The sequence below is a fragment of the Thunnus thynnus genome, chromosome 14 (assembly GCF_963924715.1).
Source record: "Thunnus thynnus chromosome 14, fThuThy2.1, whole genome shotgun sequence".
In the NCBI taxonomy this organism is placed as follows: Eukaryota; Metazoa; Chordata; class Actinopteri; order Scombriformes; family Scombridae; genus Thunnus; species Thunnus thynnus.
Window position 1 is genome coordinate 22,194,544 of NC_089530.1, and position 21,686 is coordinate 22,216,229.

Sequence of the window (21,686 nt, forward strand, 5' to 3'; positions counted from 1 at the left end):
TGATCTGTGTTAACATTTAAGATTCTTTCTTGAAAACACTATAATGAACACATTTCCTGTATACTACCAGATATAAACCTTACATAGAAGAATGTCCCAAGAATTAACAGCAGCCACTTTTAGGAAATTATTGAAAAAATGTTCTGGAAATTAGTAGGAACGTAAGAGATCTGTAAAATAAACAACCTCATTATGTAGTTTGACAGACAGAACTACACACTGGAAAATAAGTATTTGCTGTCTGTTAAAGAATTAAGAATCTTAAGAATTTTTGTAAATTAACAACTATGTACACATGAAACCAAACATAATGAGCAGTACCAACGTAACCCTTTTTTCCCCATTATTCTTATGATTTGTACTTTATTGCACCATTCTTTTTGCAAAATTTCCTAAAAATTAACCATTAAATGCCTACAAGTTACTCAGGAAATTTCCAGGAAATTAGTATAAAATTAAAGGATCTGTAAAATAAAGTGTTACCTGAAAGACTAATAATAATACTTCAGTAAATGTAATGAAGTGGCAGTGCAGTACTGCAAAAGTCCTTTTCACTTGGTATCTTAAGGTTTTCCATATTAACTGCTTGGATCTTTGTTTATAAATGTTACAGCAAAAAACTACAAGTTGCTTCAAGGATCTTGTCTCAGAATTTTAAGGTGCACCTTCATCCTGTTTTAGTGCCGTATATTTATGGTGGTAAAATATTAAGCCCCGTGAGAAAGTACGCTTAAAGGTGCCGTCAATGTACCAGAATGCCAAATTTGATCTTTTCATTGATTTATTAAGAAAAATCAGTCCAATCTGGATCATGTATCCAGAGAAACTAAAAAGGCAAACTAAAAGATGGTTGAAAATATGAATTTACAGTGCAAATATAACACATACTGAGAGAATACAATGTCTCCAACAAATAAGAGCAGAGTTAAGGATTCAGAACTTGTGTCATCCAAAATGAAAGTTTACACTCTACAAATGTGACTGATTCTGTCATTCATCTTGGTCACTGGTGATATGAATCAGCAGTTTTTTGTGGCTAAAATAAAAATATTCCACCACAAGAAACATCGAGGAAAACTTAAAATTTCCCACAATGTAAATACAATCTCTTGAAGGAAATAATTAAAATGATAAATGCTGTCAGAGTAAGTCTAAAAGTTCTTATTTATTTCAACTAGCTGGGGTTAAATTGTTGTGTAACATTTGAAGATTTACACCTTTGCCCTCCACATAACGTGACTTAAAATTCAATCTTGAGCTGTCACACATTAATCCAGACAAAAGCTCACAATCTGCACCTGTGTTCAAGGAGAGTCAAAAGCTTTGACTTACTTTCTACACGTTCTTACAGTAGAATAACTACATTTACTGGCCTGACCTTACTACTTCAAGTTGTTCTAAAAATTGAAATTTTCAAACAATTACCTGTAAATCCAGTTAAGTATGTATGTAATGTACTGAGCGTTTCCCTTTTCCGAGACAATTCTAAAGTTAAATTTAATATCACCACTGAATTACAGTAAAGACTTTTTTAGCATAGTTCTTAAGCAATACAGTATCTGTTATTAAAAATGTAATAACTCTTTCCAAATTTGTTTATAGTTTTAAAAAAAAAGATTTACATCATTGCTTAGATAGAGAAGCTAATCATACGTACACTGTGCCTGCATAAGTGTAAATCTACATCATTTGTAGATCGCTTTTTTTTTTTTACTAGAGTGACAAAATTTTGCCCTGGAGCACACCGATTAATTCACAGCCTTTAATTGTGCAAACAGACTAATGTTTCAACACTACTGTGTCTTCATCAGAGTCAAAGTGGACAGAGACATCAGGCAAACGACATATATAGTCAACCTAGACCAGGTGTACAATTGTCATTGGATAATTGGTTGAACAAGGTTTCAGATCTATTGGGTGGGAGTTGCCACAGTCAGTGTCCAAGCGCCACACCCCTAACACCATGTCAGAACCAGAAGACCTCTCTTAATGTTACAAAGATAAAGGTACAAGTATTAGCATCCGTCATGTGTGACAAATCAGAGGAAACATGACATATTCTGTTCTTCATTCATGCCAAAGGGCTAGCACTATGTCAGAAACAAAAGAACGAAAGAACACAAACCTCTCTTAAAGTTACAAAGATAAAAGTACAAAAATGTAAAGGTACTAACATCCGTCAAGTGTGACAAATTAGAGGAAACATGACAAATTCAGTTCTTCATTTATGCCAAAGAGCTCCACTGTATTTAGAGTGTGAATCCAATATCAGACATGGTTAGCCTTTGCATAATAGCGAGCAATAGCATGATCCATGTTTTGTGTATGTATTGCAGTCTTATGTTCAGATATACCAGACCACATGGACATTTCAGCATATAGACAACATGTGTTCTACTGCAATTAATGAAGGATTTAATGGAGTATTTTTTCCCATGACGTAGATGTATAAAGTACTTGGTGTCCAATGAGCTGGAACAACGTGCACAGTTGCCACAGCGGAAGAACCTGTAGGCTTATTAGACAGCCAGGAGACAGTGTTTGGTGGTTTTGTAGTGTCAGAATGAATCAGTCTGTCTTTCAGACTCAGGCAATGTTGAAATGTGATCAGGGGAGGCAGAGTTGATATTATTTAGAGATGGGTCACCTTTGAGGATATTCCAATATTTAAAGATAATATTTTTGACCCTGCCTGCCAGAGGAGAGTACTCAGTAGAGAAACTGATCTGTGAGGAAGTAGTGGTAGCTCTAGTTTTCTTTACTAACAGGGATTCCCTCTCAGTATGTAGGCCGAAGAGATATATGATGTAGGGCGACACGTAGGGTGGAAACGTTCTTTCATTTCAACAGCTTTAGACTGGAAATCTGTAACAGAACTGCAGTTTCTGTGCAATCTCAAGAACTGACCAATAGTAATGTTGCGAATAAGTTGTTTTAGATGGTTACAATAGATTGTAGTCTCAATAGTGCTGTTGTTTCTCTTGTAAAGAGTTAGGGCAAAGGTTTCATGCTGTTCCATGGTGATGGAAAGATAGTAAAATTTATGTATTTCAGGAAATCAGACAGTTCTGCTCTATCACCTCTTCAAATGACAATCAATGTATCTTTTCCACAAAGCAATCTTGGACAAAAATGTATTTTGGAGTTGGTTATGAATGAATTTCTCTTCCCATAGACCTACAACAAGACAAGCATATCAAGACCAGCAATACCCATAGCTGTGTGACGGGATTGCAAGTAATAGGAATCCAAATACTTAAAGAAGTTTGTGGTGAAAAATCATTTCTGACAGTGTAAGTAGGAATTCATTAAGAGGCAAAATCCCATCTGGATGTTTGTTGAGGTAATGGATGAGAACATCAAGACCTATTTCATGAAGTATGCATATATACGGGCTCTGCGCATCAAAAAGGTACCAGGATATCAGCTTGTTCATATTTGAACTCTTTAATAATATTTAGTATATCAACAGTGTCGCCAAGGAAGGAAGGAAGGGAGGCTTGAAACAAATTTCTTAGTGAAAAGAGTCAACAAATTGTGACAGAGGCTCAGTAAGACACAATCAGGCAGAGGGGAGGATTGACAGTGGATTTATGTACTTTGGGCAGGCTATAAAAGACAGGACATACAGGGCAATCAACAAGCAGGAAGTCTTTATCTTTTTCTGTTATCAAACCCCTTTTGAAAGCAGAGTCAATATATTCATAAATTTGATTCTTGAAGTTGTCAGTAGGGTTTGACTTAAGAGTTATACGCCTCAGATAGTTGACTTCTCATGCTAGAACTGTATTGCTCAGAACCCATAACCACAACCGACCCGCCTTTATCAGCTGGCCGAGTGATGATCTCTGTCCTAGATTCCTAGATTGCTCGGAGCTTTTAATTCAGATTAATTTACATTCCTTTTAACATCATGTGAAATCTGGTTTATTTCAGCTGAATCTTTTTCCACCAATTTGCGGTAGGTGAGTATGGTGGGATTCAGATTGGATGAAGAACGAGGATTTCTTTTTAAAGGGAGTTGCTTCTCTATTGATGTTAGTATCAGCAACTTAGCTAGATAGGACACTTGACCTGGTAGAGAACAAGTGTTTGAGATGCATCAGTCTTAAAAAATTTAATGCATCAACTTTTAGTTTAAATGGGTCGATATTGTTAGTTGGGGAAAAGCTAAGACTCTTACTCAGCACCGATCTTTCATCTTGAGAGAGACTCACATCAGAGATCACTGTCTTCCTGTTACGCTAAAAGCGGTGGATGATGGTGGGACCTGTGGTGTCCTCTTGTGCCCCATCGTGGCGCGGCTTCTTTGGTTTGTTTTGGGTGGTTGTAAAAAAAACCTCTACGTTGCTCCCGTCTGATGACTCTCTCACGCTGGTGGTGGAAAACCTTGGGTCTTTCGCTTTGGAGAAATTAGAGGGTCGTCTGCTGGAGAATTTCTTCCTGCCAGTCATAGACTTTGCCCTCTGCAGTATCTTTTGTGTCACACTCATATTTTCTCATTTTGTAGGCTTGGAGGTCTGTGTGGAGAATGAGGATGGGGATTCAGAGATCTTTTTTGTGATTCAATAAAAAGTCTCTTGATTGACCTTGCCCATCAGTTCTTCTTCAAGTGTCTTAATTTCAATGGTCGCTTTTTCTTTTTCTGCTTTTGTTTTTTCAATGATCAGAAGCAATAGATCTAAGGAGCATTTGTTCAAAATCTGTTCCCATTTCTTTCCCATTTTCATTTGTCTTCTGAGCCAAAGAAAGGTGTTTTGTTGATCCTCAGGCCACGTGGAATGAGCTTCCCTCTCCAGTATTCAGAGAGATTGATAATGCCAGAAAAATCTAATTTCTTTCTTTTTGAGGTCTTCAAGGTCTCTGGTGAGAGACCAAGTAGATTGCACCAATGGCTGAAAAATGTCGTTAAAAAGGGAGCATGGGACTATTAAGTTTGCACCTTCTTCTTCAGTGTATGTTAGAGTCTCTGATCTTGCATCATTTTCCTCTGGAAGTTTGCCGTCCTCAAGCTGAGAAGCGCCTGATTCAGCTGCATTTTGCTGGAAGATGCACAAAGAACCCTGTTTCAACTAAAATTTTACCCTCTTTTTGCCTCGTTTTGATTTCTGATCTCGTCACTTGTGTGTGAGTGTCAGCTTCATGAATTCTCTGATAGCAAGTAAATATTAGAGCTTTTTCCTCTCTAAGATCAAACTTCTTTGTGAAAATAGACCCATAAAAACCCCCAAACACTGGCTCTCACCCAAATGAGTTCTCACTTCTGTGATGACAGGCCCATTTATTTTTAGTAAGCTGAATTTTTGATGGAGATGGGGGGATATAGAGTATGCGGGAGAAAAAACCTCAGCATCTTTCTCTTCTTTACAGTGTCCCTCTCAGCTTGTCTCTTGATAAGAGAGAAGTTATGTGAGGAACATAAATTATCCATATAAATAATGAATAATATAGAACAATGGTTATTTTTTGCCATGTACAAGAACACTTTTACCGTATACTAAAGATACTTTCAAGCAGACCAGACCCGCTTTTATCAGAAGTCGCCTCAAAACCACATTTGATTTCTCGTCCACAGTTAAACAATTATTTGCTTTAGAAATACAACTATGACTAGTGTTACTATCAGCAGTATTTTACACTATTACTGCTGATTGCAATGAATTTAATCTGCATAAACTAACCAGTCTGTAAAACTGCAAAAAGTTTGTTTCAAAAAAAAAGAAATCATATTTGCTGAATATTTTGTTCAACTTTATTTCATTATTCATAGTTTTAAAGAGCATCAACAGATGATGTTTTAGCTCTACATTCCACCATAATAATTAAATATGCATCATTATTGCTTGATACCAGAACTCGTGGCTCTGCTTTACTTAATGTTTGATTTGTCTTTTTCCGTGGACTTAGCAGGTTCTGTGATGAATGAATAAAAATGAATTTCAATCACCGCAAAAATACTCTAAATGCACATTTTCCTCCCTCGGTTTTCTCACTCTGCCCCCACTCCTCCTGTCACCTGTACTGACATCTGTTTTTTCTTTTCTTATACAGTGCAATGATTCATTTTCACAGATTTATTTTTATTAAAATAATTTAGGAAATAAAACTTTGAAATTGACAGTGATTCCTTCAATCAGTCTAATTTAGCCATGGGTCAACAAGGACATATACAGTTTCAGTATTTATTTAAATATCCTTAATTGTGGGTATGTATCTCTGAAACAATCTTCGGCTTAAAGAGTTTTATATCTGTTTTGTAATGTTGTAAGTTGTTGCTCTGTGAATGACGTTTTCCTACAAAAAAAACCCCAAACAAACAAACAAACAAAAAAATACAATTAAAAGAGAAATTCATAGAATTCACCAAACCGTACTCAATGTCTACTTGTTTCTAAATGTGTTTTATTCATTTTGACTGGATCACTCTGCTTCAATCTGGTGTATTTAAGTTCATTAGAGGGAAGCTTTTGATTAGAGGAAATAAGACAGAATAAATAATAATACCATTTTGGGAAACTAATAAAATAATAAAAAATATTGATAAAAAAATTTAACAAAAAACATTTTTATGTAAAAATTACATGAAATTGTGTACATTGTTTTTGCAAAGTGGTGTTCTGTAATTTAGTTCTTTATAATAATTCTCCCTTTTTTCCATAATGAGATGACTCAGAAGTTTTAGAGCATTGGATATATACTATATCTACTAGTATACAGATATCTTCCAGTCTGAAGGTGCCTTTAGGGAACATGTGTTTAAATTTGTGGAAGCTGGAAGCAAATAGAAATTACTTCCTGACAGAGATCGTCTGCATTGCAAACATTGAAAACTTACTAAGAGTTTCATATATTTGGTGTTCGCTCCTTATTAATAGTCAACTTGTATCTCATGTCATGATGATGATGATGATGATATTTTAAAGTGAAGACAGACCGACACAGTAAATCATGCAGGCAAACCAATGTAACAAATGTAAAAACGTTCCTCTGCAGCCATTAAAGGCAAAAAAATCATTACTAAAAACTGGTCTAAAGTCCATTGGCTTGGAAAGTCCATGGATTCTACAAAAAGTATGTTTTATTATGGAAATAATATGCAAAAAATCATTCTTTACTGTGCTCATGGGTTTTAAAATAAGGTAATTATACATGGCTTTCATGCAGTGTATGTATTGTGTATGTGGCTGTAGTGTTTATATATGACAAATACTACACAGCAGGAAAGATGGATAACTTTCATTTTGCATCAAGCACATCTATCCATGGCTTATGGAAATTATGAGTTCTGCTGAAAGATGTCTTTGAAAATCAGATTGCTTGGCTGGAGTTATCTGTTGTATAATTCATAATGATCCTGGCAGTTGATACAATAAGAACAGTTCATCAATTGCTTGAGGAAATTACTCTGAGACTGTTCCAACATCTGTGAAAGACTGTCCTTTTTCACTGTCACTAAGAAACAATGCAAATATCTGGTTATGTGGCCTCAATTAATTAAATATGCACCATCTGCAATTTGAGGCACGTGTCTATTTTATGTGACATGCAAAGAGTCTTATACAAATGATTCAATAACAAACCAGTGGGTCATGCTGTTTTTAATGAAGCCTTCCAACAGAGATACAATTAAGTTCTTCTGTTGAGGCTCTCAAACTCTATTATGAGTTTGATTTGAGATAAAATCAAACCACTTGAGATATTTTTCCATTATAGTGCACTGGAAAAATAAGTCAAGCTTATATACAAACATACGGCTGTCAGGTAACCTCCAAGCGTTCAATGCCATGACTGTTTGACACCAAAATCTGGGCTACAACCTCGGCTTCTCAGCGTGATGTTCCATTGTTAACCAACGGGAACACCTGGGATAAAGGCTGGTGAGTCTTAAAGACCACCACTGTTGCCTAATCTAAATGGTGCACCCAGTGCAGCCTCAGCTATCCAAGTAATCTGGATATTACTGGATTCCAGCTGAGATCACAGTAAACTGTTGCCTGATGAGTCTTCCATGTTTCAAGAGAAGATGTCTTCTTTGTCCAGTTCAGGTGAAGCAGGTCTAGAAATGTCAAAGAGATGCTGCGGAGATCCAGCAGCTGATTTCCTCACTTTGAGGAGTTGAAGCGCCTCAGTGAGTTGCGCCTCCAGCCCAGACATTCGAACATTTAGGCTCTTGAGGTCGTCCTTCAGCTCCAGCTTGAGCTCCTGAAGTGAAGCCTGAAGCGTTTGCTCTGGGATGGGGTAGAAGGGGTGTCGGGTCTCGGGAGGCTGGACCGGACTGCGGTCCTGCGGGGTCAAGCGCAAGTCACCAACTTTGTCCAATCGCAGGTCACTTTTGGTGATACCGCTGTCACATGAGTCTGTCTTCTTTAGAGACATCTGTGATTCGTGCCCCTTGGTCCGTTCAGGCAAAGTCTCCATGGATTCGGCTTTTGACACTTTGTTCCAGTTGTCAGCTTTGGCCACGGACTCTTTGAAGCGACCCCAGCCTTTCACTTTGACTGGCTCAGCAGCAACTCGACATCCCACGAGGGAAATTGGAGACGGCACCTGCAGCTTCGCCTTGTCTTTAGGCGTACAGTTGGGGGGTGTTGAAGATGAAGGAGTGGAAGATGAGGGTGTTGCTGGGCTTTCTGTTACCGTGACAATGCTGGTGGTGGTAATGGCTGTGTTAGCTATAGGCATGTCCACGAACACCGATCCCTTCTCGATGTCATGTTCATCTAGCTCTGGCTTGTCCGACCCCAGGCGGGCTTCCTTCTGCTGTCGAAAGCGCTGGAAGAGTTTTCGTACCGGATGATCTGGTGGCAAGTTCAGAGGGGCTTCATTTTTACGTCTTTGTCGCTCCTCCTCCTCTCGTTTCACATCACTGATCTTTCGGAAGACGATCTACAAGAGAATTTAAAGTTCTTATGATTCACAAATACATGATATTGTAATGCATCTGCGTTGAGTCAGTTTAGTCTCCTGAGGTGAACAAATAATAGCATAACACCAGATTATAATCTATTTACATGGTCAGGTTTGTCTGGCTTATTGATTGTACATTTTATATGAGGAGGATTGTCTAGGATGTGTTTCAAATTGTGCGTGCTTTGTAAATGTCACCTCAAAGAGGCTACTCCCACGACACAGAGGGAAAGTTCATATCATGCCTCTGGCGTCAGTGGGTGACAACACACTGTTAGCTTATCATGCAGCTGCTAATAGACAACTGTTTTAAGCATTTGTGTTGCCAATTTTAGCTTTAGAGTTTTCCTTCTGTATCTTGGATTGATGTTGTTTGTATGCAACATGATGTCTGTAACTTGATCTTGTCTCTTCCCAATCAGACTGTAGTTGAGGATAGGTTCGCAATATTTCAAGTCAGGTCAGGTGCCCAAATGAATATCGACATGTTTTTCTTGTTGTAATCATTCCTCTGGTTCATTTGTCCACTGTCCTTGTTTCCCTGAATCTCTATAACAGAGCTGGTGAGTGCAAAATTAGCATGACCCATAGAGCCACAATGGCCACTTATGGGAAATACATCACATTGAAATAAACCAGAAGAAGAAGAGATCTCTTCATAATGCACATTCATTGTAAGTGATGGGGGACAAAATCCACAGTCCTTTTACTGTAGAAAAATGTATTCAAGTTTATTTGAAGCTAATATGAGGCTTCAGTCGTCCAAATTGGTCAAATCAAGTCAATGTCTTTGAAAGTTTCTCTCTCTATAATGCCAAATTCCCTCTTTTTGTTACAATCCTTCCACTGCAGCTGAGCAGGAAAACCCTCTCCGTCGAGACACAAAGAGGGATCTTTTTACTAAGACGACTAACTGTGGAAGATATCCCCTTTATTTGACTAACTCTGATGGCTGAAGCCTCTTATTATCTTCGGATAAACCTTTAAATAAATTTTTGCTCAAAACGAGGACTGTGGATTTTGTCCCCCATCACTTACATTATAAGTGCATTTTGAGGGGATCTTCTAATGGTCAGTATGAACAGGAGGAATGATTACAGCAAGAAAAACATGTTTCAATGTTCATTTGGGCACCTAACTATTGTTTTAAGACAGACTTAAAAAATTGTGAACCTGTCCTTTAAAGGTTAAATACACTTTTTATTTTATCTTGTTAGCATTCAACTACAGCTCCCATGATTACATGATACAGTTGTTGAAAGATAACAAAATAATTGATTATTAAGTATGAAAGTATATGTTCAACTTGGAAGTAGTAGTTTGACAAAACAATCCCACTTACTAGCCTTTTCTGGAGCTTTCAACCATATCACATGGTCTTCAAAAGTAGTTGTTCCTTTTTTGAGCCATTGTTCAAACTTTACAATCCAGTACAATTTTAGATGTAAACAGAGTGACATTAAAGAAAACACAATCTGCATACCAGCACCTGTGAAGTTCATTAACAAACTAACTGGCTGCTGGTTATAGCTTCATATGTAGCATGCAGACATGAGAGTGGTATCAATCTTCTCATCTAACTTGCAACAAGAAAGCCAATAAGCGTATTTGCCAAAATATTTATTTCTTTAACTGAAAGAATATGAACAGAAAGGCATCATGTTTCATATTTTCCATCTATGAGAAAGTACCTTGTCTGGCTACAGGAACAGAGAGTGTCTGGAAAAAAAAAGCTAATGAGGTCGTTTTTTCTGTGTTCAGGAGAAAAGTATTTAAACGGAAATTTTGTGATAGCTCCAAGTTCGGGCACTGTGACATGCACTGACGCTTTAAAAAAAAAAAAAAAAAAAGTCCAAGCCCAGGTTGGTGAAAGTTTTTTTAAATACATTTTTTATCATCTACTCTTTTGCCTTTCCTGAGCATGAGGCTGAATTACAATAAGCACAAAATCTCTCAATCTATCATTTCTGAAAACATGCATTTCTACGTCTCTAAGCACCCATGTTCTCGCAACTTACACCACTTGAAAGCCGAACGTATCGTGTGCTGGATTTCCCAAGTCAGACACACAACCTCCTGAGCTCTATTTGAAGGCAGCTTTTGGCTTTTTATTCAATCCATCTCAGGATTTCCCTGCCGTATACTTTCAGAAAGTATAGGACCCTGGTGAATGGTTAGTTCAATGCAGCAGATGAAATTGCCTCTTCATATGCAGGCAATTCAATCTCAGTTGCACTCTCTTGGACAGGCTAACCTTTTTATGAATGAGGTAATGATTGGTAGCTACACTTGTGTTGTTGATCACAGCCGTTCATTTCTGAATGAAGGATGTGAGAGTGGCTTTAATATATGGTGACAATTTAATGGAACTGTGTTTTTTGTGTTGTTTAGCTGTTTAATATGTTTGAGCTCTGACTGTAGGAGGCGTCAATCTGATATTATGGAAACTCCTGCTCTAAATGAAGCAAGAGGACATTTTCTAAAGGAATTATGTGCTAAATATTTATGTTAGCAGCAAAAGCAGTAGGGAATGATAAAGAAGAAAGAAAAAAAAAGGATAGTTAAAGGGGTCATATCATGCTTTTTGTGATTTTCTGTTATTTATCTACTGTTATAATGTTGGATATTGATGTTAAACTCCGTCAAAGTTCCAAAACTTGAGGTGAACGCATGTAAAAATGCTCCCTGAAAGTCCAAAGCGAGGGCTTCAGCCTGCTCTGAATGCTCTGTTTGCAATGCTACCTCTACTTCCACATTGAACTGACGTCAGATTATTTGCGTACTCCTACAAATGGCTGTTTGTAGTCTTTTTAGCTAAGGTTGTTCCACGGCTTTCTCATGTTGTCCACTCACGTATTGTGGATCTTTTTCAGGCTCAAACATGTACTGATGTCTTTGAGAAGTTTCCATTCTGAGTAAAGAACGAGAACAAGAAAATGAAATCCTACCACTACTGTTTGTTAACTGTTTGTATAACAGCCAGTTTCAGACAGAGGCTGAACTGAGGGGCTGCATAAAGAGCCAATATAAGATAAATAGAGTTTTTTTGAACTGTAGAATCATGCAAAGATATTCAAGTAGAGCCCCAGCTTTAGAGACGCTGATGGGTAGATTTTGTTACCTTCGGACAGAGCCAGACTAGCTGTTTCCCCCTGTTGTCTTTGTGCTAAGCTAAGCTAACAATCTCCTGGTTGTAGCTCCACAATTAACTGACAAACATGAGAGTAATGTCAATCTTTGCATATACCTCTCAGCCTATTTCCCAAAATCAAACTATCTCTTTAACATGAGCAGTGTTGAACAAAAAACTGCAACTGTAGAGAGAAAAGCCATTACTGTACTTGCTCACCATTATTACTACGTGATCTCTGGGGAGCACAGTGCAAAAACACCACAGTAATTATAAATTGTCACCATAATAAAAAGTGCAAGGTGTCCACATTAAGTAAAAGCTCTTATTAAAGATAATGGCCTAGAGGAAGAGTAACAGGTCAGTGGTAGATGAAAATCTAATTAATCATATTTCAAGAAGCAGACAAACCATCTGGAAAAGAGAAAGTTTAAAACCTTTATTTTCTTATGAAATTTTACTGTATATTAAATGGCTATTGCTGAAAAATGCTGAAAATCAGATATGACTTCATGAAAAGTTTAAGGTTTATAACTTTAAACTAGATTTAGGCATAATTTACAAACAAAATTAATTTCTTCATTTCATAGAACAGACTATATAATCAGCTGCCAGCGTATTAGGTACACCTAGAACTGTAATTATGTCAGTCTAATACAACAGCCCTGCAATAAATACAACCTTCATTAAGGTTATGGTTTGTGTTGAAACTGTTATAGAGGTGTTGATTAAACTATATTGTATAATTATAAATATTGTCATAATTTTTTACTTCCTTTTCTTTTCTTTTTAGCCATTTTCGTGATTGTCAAGAAAATGGTAATGCAAGAAATTATGTGCTTTAAATATTTTCTTTTTTTAAATATTGTGTACACTTAAAGGACACAATTCATGCAGTTCAATATTTTCTAGCTATTAAAGTTGTTCTTTATACTATAAGTGTTGCTAGAGGTCTGATCTCTGGACTTTTTTCCCTTCTCCGTGCACCTTGGAAGTAGGTGAAGTTGTGCCAGAAACTCCTACTCTGCATCTACAGTTCAATATTTTCTAACAAGCTCTACGTATGTAGCTGTTGTGGAAGTGAGGGAGCTGATATCTGAACATTTCCAACATAAAAGTGTTGCATAAAGTCTGTGAACCCAAATCTGACTGCATGTCTATTTGAGTTCACTGTAACTTTTTTTTCCTTTGGTGCTTGAGGAGTCACTCACCCTCTTACGCAGGTTGTAAGTGAGCAGCAGGTTTCTTGAGAAGTGGTTGGAGAACGCTGTGTAGAACTCCAGCACCTTCTGCAAAGCATCGCGTTTGATGACGTGGAGGTCGCAGTAGGTCAGAGCTCGGACGTTGGCGCAGGCTTGAGCAAGAGTCACCTCTTTCCAGAAAACATCCCCAAATACATCTCCCTTACCTGCAGAGGGAAGGCTGAAATTAAGCCTGTGTTTTCTAAATGTTTGCTCGTCACGGTAAAGAAAAGTTAATTTGGGAACAATTTCTAACAAGGCATCTTTTATAAAGGGGTTTGTAAGTTGTAACTAATGGCTTTATTCATCAATACATCATTTTCTGCTTCCATAGATTAGTCAGATGCCCTTTATAGATCAAATTTGGTTGTGAAATCCTACTTGCAGGTGTTAATCCTTTCTAATTGATAATAACAATTGTAAATACTGTTAATCTATTAATAGATACTCATAGCTTTCTCACTTTCTAATAAATAAGTTGTCAATAAATGTATTTTCTTCCAAATATTTACCAACATTTTGGTCTAGAAATAGGTGTCCAAGTTGTCGATCCAGTCAAAGAGATTTTTCAGTCTTGCAACCCAAAAGTAGATCTTAATAATGGCTTAGTAAATTAATTATTAACATAACAGGTTTGCGTTATTTCAAGTCTGTCTTAAGGTAATACTCACATGCCCATATGTAAAGTGAGAGAGTTATTGTTCGCTGTAATTGGTCCATACTGACCTCAAAGAAAAACATATTTCAATGTAAGTGATGGAGGACAACATCCGCAGTCCTCCTCCTGTCCAAAAATGCACTCAGAAGTTCAGCCAAAGTCAAAATGAGGTTTTAGTAATGTTAGTCAGTCAAATCAAGTGTCACTCTTTATGTCATCGTCCTTCTGCTGAGTCTCAAACACAGCAAACAGTCTTTAAAGCACAAAGAGGGAGTTTTGTAGTAAAAGGCTGTAACTTTTAACTCAGACTGCTGCAGCCTCATATGAACCTCAGCTGAACTTTAGAAGTTATTTTTACACAGAATAAGGACTGTATATTTTGTCCGCCATCACTTAAATTGAAAGTGCTTTGAGAAGAGATCTCTTCACTGCCAGTATGGACAGGAGTAACAACAAAACTCTACATGGGCATGTGTGTTGTATAAAGATGGACTTGAAAACCTATCTTTTTACCACTAATAAAGCCAGTAGTTACACCTTATTAACCCTTTTATAAAGGATGCCTTGTTAAAAAGTGATACTGGTAATTTTTTATCAACCATGTAATCACTTGATTTTGCCCCACACACCATTACGCTCTGTTTGCTCGTAGTTTTAAAGAGAATTGCATCCTTAAATTCAAGTAATAACAGACTAGATGAAGGGGTAAATATGTTTCTCTGTCCAAATCCTACTTTTTTTTTTTTTTACATCAGGGCACCTCAGAGTGTAATATCAGAATTAAAGGACCAGTCTGTAGGATTTAGTGGCATCTAGAGGTGAGGTTGCAGAATGCAACCGACCAAATACCCCTCCCCTCAACCCCTCCCCTTCCAAGCGTGTAGGAGAACCTATGGTGGTCACAAAACTCGCAAAAAATGCGAAAGGCCCTCTCTAAAGCCAGTGTTTGGTTTGTCCGTCCTGGGATACAGTAGAAACATGGCGGTGCAACATGGTGGGCTCCGTGGAAGAGGACCCGCTTCCTATGTAGATATAAAGGGCTCATTCTAAGGTAACAAAACACAACAATTCTTGGTTTCAGGTGATTATACACTAATAAAACATATGAATATTATATTCAATTTCTGCCAATAAGTCTCCCAAAATCTTACACACTGGTCCTTTAAAAGATGACATAGCACACAGTTACCTGCAGCTAAATATGGGTTGCACACTGAATGGTGGTTAACCTGTTGACCGGGACAATATTTATACAGTTTTTACGACATTTTGCCACCTGGTATAAAAAGTCTGTAGCACATTAGATAATTTAAGTATTTGTAAGTGCTCAACGTGTTGACACTTGTGCAGCACAGTCAGAGCTGACCACGGCGGTGAGTCATCGAGAGCGCTATTTAAAGTCTGAAAAGCTCAACATGGCCATAAAACAACAACAAAAAAACCCCATTAAGTATATAATGACTCAACACAATTTGCATCCAAATCAACAGCTTCTCATACATGATGAATGCAGCAAATATTCATGAATTTGAATTTATGTGTCTGAAACATCTGATTAGTTCTTTGAAACACTTGATGACAAGTTGTATAAAATGCAGCCTACAAAAGAAAAAGAAAAAAAGCATTGAAGTTTCAAAAGCATCAATAAACCTATCACTGATACACAGATGAGTTACAGTGATAAATGACATTTAGAGCTGTTGCACAGTATTTGGCCATTAAGATTAGTCTGAGAATTAGACGAGATGTAACATCTCGCAGGTATACTTTACATGTTGTTTCTCCTCCACAGTGCCATTAGGATGTTAATGAGAATGCGATTCATAGTAGTGTTTTGTTTATCACTTGGGGCTCCATCTGGGTCAATGGTATCAGCCTGGCAGTATATTACTTGTTGGAAGAAGGAACTTATAGCTGGTTATTGACGGAAAACAGCCAAGACGGTTTCACTGGGGTTGCTAGAACACGCCATCCATTACTCACTGAATCAATTATTCAGCAAATTAATGGATGAGGTTTTAAAAAGCAAATACTCTGCTGGGATTTAATCTAACCAGCATAAGTAAAGAAAAAGATCCTCTCTTTTGCATCTTGATAAAGGTGACAAAGATAAAGATAAAAAATATGGTAGACTCATTTCTTAGACATCAAGGTGCGATGGAAGAGTGGCTGGACAAATTAGTGAAACTTGTTCCACAAATAGATGAAAATTGCCTATGATGCAGGTGAGAACTGAGCACCCACAGCCATATGTTAATAGTTTTTGTTTTCATTTGTCACAGATATTGATCCTGACCTTTTGCTTGTGGCCCTCTGTACAACACTTGTTTGACAGCTCATTCTCCTCAGACAGAAAAACACTAAACCGAAGTCGCACAAATGCTGAAACACCACCCAAGGCTCAGCCAGAAAGTTTTATAATAAGACTTTATAATGAGATATGGGAGTTTTATTGTATCATTGTCTGTGTTTTGTAATATTTTGTGTGTATTGCAAAAACAAAGTGTTGATTTGTGTTATAAAAACTATCAGAATATAAAAATGTAGTAACTATGTATACATCTTTTTGGCCAGGCTTGTGTTTAATACTGACATATGAGGGTTTTATATACAGACCACGATTGAAAAATTCATGAGCCATTCTGAAGAGTTTCCTTAAGACTGAAACTAAGATCAAGTTGGCCAGAGCATATTCAAAATGTTTCTTTGAGGATCGGGTATCTGTGTTTGTCCAGATCCTGAGTTCATGACTCAGCAGATGACGATCCCCAAAGGGCTCAGCTTTCACTGCAGTCAGAAACATTTTAGAAAGTGCTGCTGCACAGAAAGAAAAAAAAAAGGAGGATTTTAAAAAAGTCTTCTAACAAACTAAATGTTGTACTATGATGCAAAAATGTTTTCTTACAACAGTGCTGGAGGCCCGTTTGTCTGAAAGGCCTGTCTGCTGTCATCGATGCCCATCCTTTTGGTGTTGATGTGACTCTCAGATGACAAATTCAGTTAGGGGCAAGATAACAGCAAATCTGCATCTTGTATTTTTGGTTTCAGTTGTATTTTAAGAGACCAATCTTTTATACACACATACCATAACTTTGTATTCTGAAAAATTAGAGCAGATCTGGGACAGGTCCTTCGACAGTTGGGGGATGAGAAGCCTTTACTGCCTCTTTGATGAAATAAACTGAAGTGATTAATTCCATTATTCATTATATCAATCCTCTGATTAGAGCTGACACAATTAGTCGATTAATCAATGAGTCAACTGACAGAAAAATAATTAATTGAATAATTGAATAATTATTTCAGTTATTTTTCAAGCCAAAATACTGAAAAAACTCTGAATATTCTCTAGTTCCAGTCTCTCAAATGCAAAGATTTGTTGCTCTTCTTTGTCTCTATCATTGTAAACTGAATATCTTTGTTGAAGATGTCATCTTGGGCTCTGGGAAGTTGCAATGGGGATTTTTTTTTCTCATTTTGTGACACTGCATAGACTAAAAATATGTTTCACTGTGACTTAAAGTCCCAGTGAAACATATTAAATCAAAAGCACGTACCCACATTAACTGTAAACTCTTGTTTAGACAATACAATACTTTCAGGAGTTTCAGGGTTGTTTGAATAAAAGTGCTCAACTCACCTAAAATGGCAACCACCTCATCATCTTGAATGACCTCCAGCGATCCTGACACCACAAAACAGAGGCTGTCCACACTTTCGCCAGCGTGGTAGATTAGGTCGCCAGGCGCACAGTGGATGGTCTGAAACTCCATGGCAAGCGCTCTGAGACACCCGTCGCTGGCCAGTCGGAAAGCCGGGTGCTCTTTAAAAACCTTCCGGTTGAGATGAACACAAATATCTGCTCTCATGTCCTTGGGACAAATCTGCAACACCTGGAAAAGCAAAGTTTGCAAAGATGAAAAGTCTGACTGATTTGTTTTTCATCCGGTTATACTGAAGGACATGTCCTCGGTATTCTTCTTGGATTTTGGGGGATTTAAGGAGCTGAGAAGGGATTTATATTCCACAATTACCCTAAAATTACATGGTGAGTTTTTCAACACTGCATCCCACAGCTGATATTCTTAAATCTGACAAATAAATCTGAAAAATAGAGAGAGAGTATTTCTCCAGCAAAATTCTGTCCCTTGCGTTGTGGATCATACTTTGAAATAGCATGTCAACAATTGTGAAGGAAAATAAAATTAAAAACAGAAAATATTATTATTATATTATTTTTGGTTAAATAAATAGAGAAAAGGTGAAACATTTTAATTCATGAGCTGGTGGACAGTCTTCAATAAATTTTAACCTTATTCAAGACTTGGTCAAGTGTGAACAAACAGTGATGAGGTCACGTTCTTACAGTCAGAGGAAAAAGGACAAAAAAAGTTATTAAGTGGACCTTGAGTTGGGATTGTTTTATCAAAGGACTGGAGAAGGAAACTTAATGAAAGTGCAGAAAAGACCCTGGTAGACCTTTATCTGTAGTCACTTTTTCAATATGAATATTAGGAACTTAAATGTATGAGATAAGATCATTTGAGGACTGTTTTACATTTGGTGATACCCATTATTATAAATCTATGCTACATGTAGGTACTTGTTGAACTGTGTGTGAACGTCTCAAATGAATTTCCACAGTATCTGCCTCCAGGTTATTGTTCTCAAAAAACAAATTAACTGTCACAAAAAAAAAAGAAAATATAGCAGGTGTTTTCAGACTACAGATAACACATTTAGAGTTTCTTTGTTTCTCAGTAACTATCTATCAGACGGTACTGAATGCAGTTTTTCCACTATAAACATTGTTTCATGTTGGAGTTTCACATGAAGGTCACATGGACGCTGCTACCGACCGAGTCCAGCCGCCTCTCTGCTGAGTGTCACTGAGTGGCAGCGTGTTGTTCAAGTACACCTAATCAACAGGATGCCAGGTCATCGCAGGGCTCTGCCTTTAAAACAAATCTCTTTGAAGATGAATGTCAAGCAGAGAGGGATTATGTGCCATTTTTAGACCCTTTAGTGTGGCCTTAAGCCAAACAAATAAATGATATATAGATGCAGCGCAAGCTCAACACCTAAAGAGGAACACAATAAGTAACACGGTCTGATCATTTAGATTAACTACTTGGATGCAAAAGTTTAATAATTACAATATTCTTGACTTGTTAGATGTTAAGTATCTAATTTGAGGAAAGCTGTATTCAAATCGACAAGTGATATAAATGCTTTCTGGCTTTAATATCAACCAGACCATCAGTTGAATATAGCTGCTTTCATACATGATTTCCACTTGCTGAAATCATTTTAGCATCATCTGAATGAGTAGGATGGCTGTCTGCTTTTCATAGGCTGACACATTTTCCAAAAAAAAAAAAAACCTCACCTCATTACTTTTACAAAATAAAATAACAATGAAAAGATAAACTGGGAACAAATGAATGAAGCAACTTTTCAGTGGCCCATTAGAGGATTAATTAGACATTTTTAGGAAAAATGCTTGTTTTCTTTCTTGCAGAGAAGATAGATACCACTCTCATATCTCTCCGTTAAATATGAAGTTAGGGCCAGGGGATGGTTAGCTTTGCTTAGATTAGCATAAACACTGGAAACAGGAAATAACATCTAGTCTGGCTCTGTTCACATCTAAGAAAACCTGCCTACCAGCACGTCTAAACTGAAGTGTAAAAAATGACAAATTGTGGTTTTACAGGAGGTTATGTGCTGGAATATTTCTTGGCTGGGAGCAGTGACTTCCTTGAGTCCAGGCTAGCTGTTTCCCCCTGCTTGCAGTCTTAATGCTAAGCTAAGCTAACAATCCCCTGACCCTAGCTGAGTGGTAACAATCTTCTCATCAACTTATGGCAAGAAAAAATGTGAATAGAGGGGGAGAATAAACAATAATACTGAGGAGACATTTACAAGCACTTACATACTAAAGATTTATGTACCTTTTCAGTGTCTATACCCCGTGACATGGACCAGGTTGAGGCAATGTAGTCCATGACTCTTTCGCTCAAGCCCTTGGGCACCTGGTAGAGCTTGAGGAAGTCACGGACGCTGTTCAGCATCTCATGGTAACGGTTCGTGTTGGCGTACATCTGCTGGAAGATCGTTGTTACGTTACCAAAGATGGTGGCATACAGAAGAGCTGAGGAAAGACGGAGACAAGGAAAAGGAAGAAGTTTTAATTTTGAGAATCTGAAGCGTCACCAAACAGTCTGTGTTGGTCTTGAAAATGAAGGTGTTTGCAGAAGATAAGATATGAACTACCCCAATATGTACTATAACTTTACTCAGTCACACAAGAAATAATTACAATAATTACAAATTGTTAATATTATTATGGTGTTTCAATGTATTGACATCATATGGAAAGAAATTTAAAAAGAGTGAGAGATGCAAATAATGTGTAATTTTGAGTAAAATCCTTCTGTCAGTGATTTTACTGAAAATTATCTGTATTCATTTCTCAGCTCATCCTGTGGATCAGTGGGGGTTTGAAAGATTTATTAAAGGCTTATTAAAGCAAGGACACAATGCTGTAGTGGGATTTAACATGAACATAAACATAAATGTTTAATACATCACTTACAAGGAAATGAAAAATTTAATTTTTGAGGGGACAAAAAGGACCCAAAAGAATGATTTGACAAGATATTAAATTTTCTGAAGTTGAGATTAAACACAAAAATCTCCAGAAATTGATTTACGAGACAATACCAATCTCAAAAACCTGGTTTACAAGGACAGAAAACATCTCAGAGTCATGGTTAAAAAGCTGGATTTACAAGGACACAAAAATCAACAATACCTGGTTTATGAGGGCATAAATTTCCCCAAGACTGGGTCTTAAAAAACAAACATTTCCAAAATCTGAATTTAAAAGGACATCAATATCCAAAGCAAGGCCACATAGAGCTCTATTAGAATTTAGGATTTAACATGAAACGCTGTATTTACAAGAACATGGAAATCTCCAAAAAATATTTTTAGGGACACAAAAAATGACAGGACATGAAATTTGAAAGATGAAAGTTGGAGAATTTTGAGATTAAATATAAAAATATCCAGAAATTGATTCTGGGTTTAAAAGGACATTCACTTGAATGAGAAAGTGTGTCCAAACTTTTGACTGCAAGATTTAAAAAATAAACATTTGCAAAATTTTAATTTAAAAGAACATACATTTTTAAAGCTGAATTTACACTAAAATCTCCAAATGTGGGTTTAAAATCTGAGTGGACATAAAAATTGGTCCAGCACATTGGTCGTACAAGGTTCTCATCTCTCACTGGTGATTTATACACTACATTACATCACATGATGTATCAGACCAAATTTGCACTACAACAATATTGTTTAATGGGATGAGCCTGATTAATCACATGGGAAATTAACAATTACAACTCATCATTCCCTCCAAATGTAATCAGCAAAACTCTCACCAAAAGGGAAAAAAAAACACGAGTATGAGTGTGTGTAACCATCCATCCACATGTAGCTACATCCTACTAACTTGTCTTGTGATAGAGGAATTACAAAAAAGGAAAAGAAAGCATATAGCAGTGCATCTCTGAGGTGGTTGAACTGGTGCAACAGCTGGCGTGTGCGTGGATCAAAGCCATCAGATGTCTGCTCAGTGTGTGTAGTGTTCTCCTGGCAATCGAGCCCTAATTAGCCCTGCAAGAAGGGACGGAGAGGAAACATGCCAGCCACACATTTCAATTATCCTCAGATGATGACA

The 21,686-nt window shown here is 37.1% G+C and overlaps 1 protein-coding gene across 2 annotated transcripts in view; it reads right to left on the minus strand.

The window, feature by feature from the left end:
• Window positions 1–7,583: 7,583 nt before the first annotated feature.
• Window positions 7,584–21,686, minus strand: part of kcnh1a (potassium voltage-gated channel, subfamily H (eag-related), member 1a) — a 42,699-nt gene continuing 28,596 nt past the window's right edge. For both annotated transcript variants that reach the window (XM_067610594.1, XM_067610593.1), the window contains 4 exons: window positions 19,891–20,090; window positions 17,577–17,829; window positions 13,249–13,445; window positions 7,584–8,886 (listed from right to left, as the gene is read on the minus strand). In XM_067610594.1, coding sequence (XP_067466695.1) covers window positions 8,014–8,886; window positions 13,249–13,445; window positions 17,577–17,829; window positions 19,891–20,090 — 1,523 coding nt within the window. In that variant the 3' untranslated portion in view covers window positions 7,584–8,013. The remainder of the gene's footprint in view (window positions 8,887–13,248; window positions 13,446–17,576; window positions 17,830–19,890; window positions 20,091–21,686) is intronic.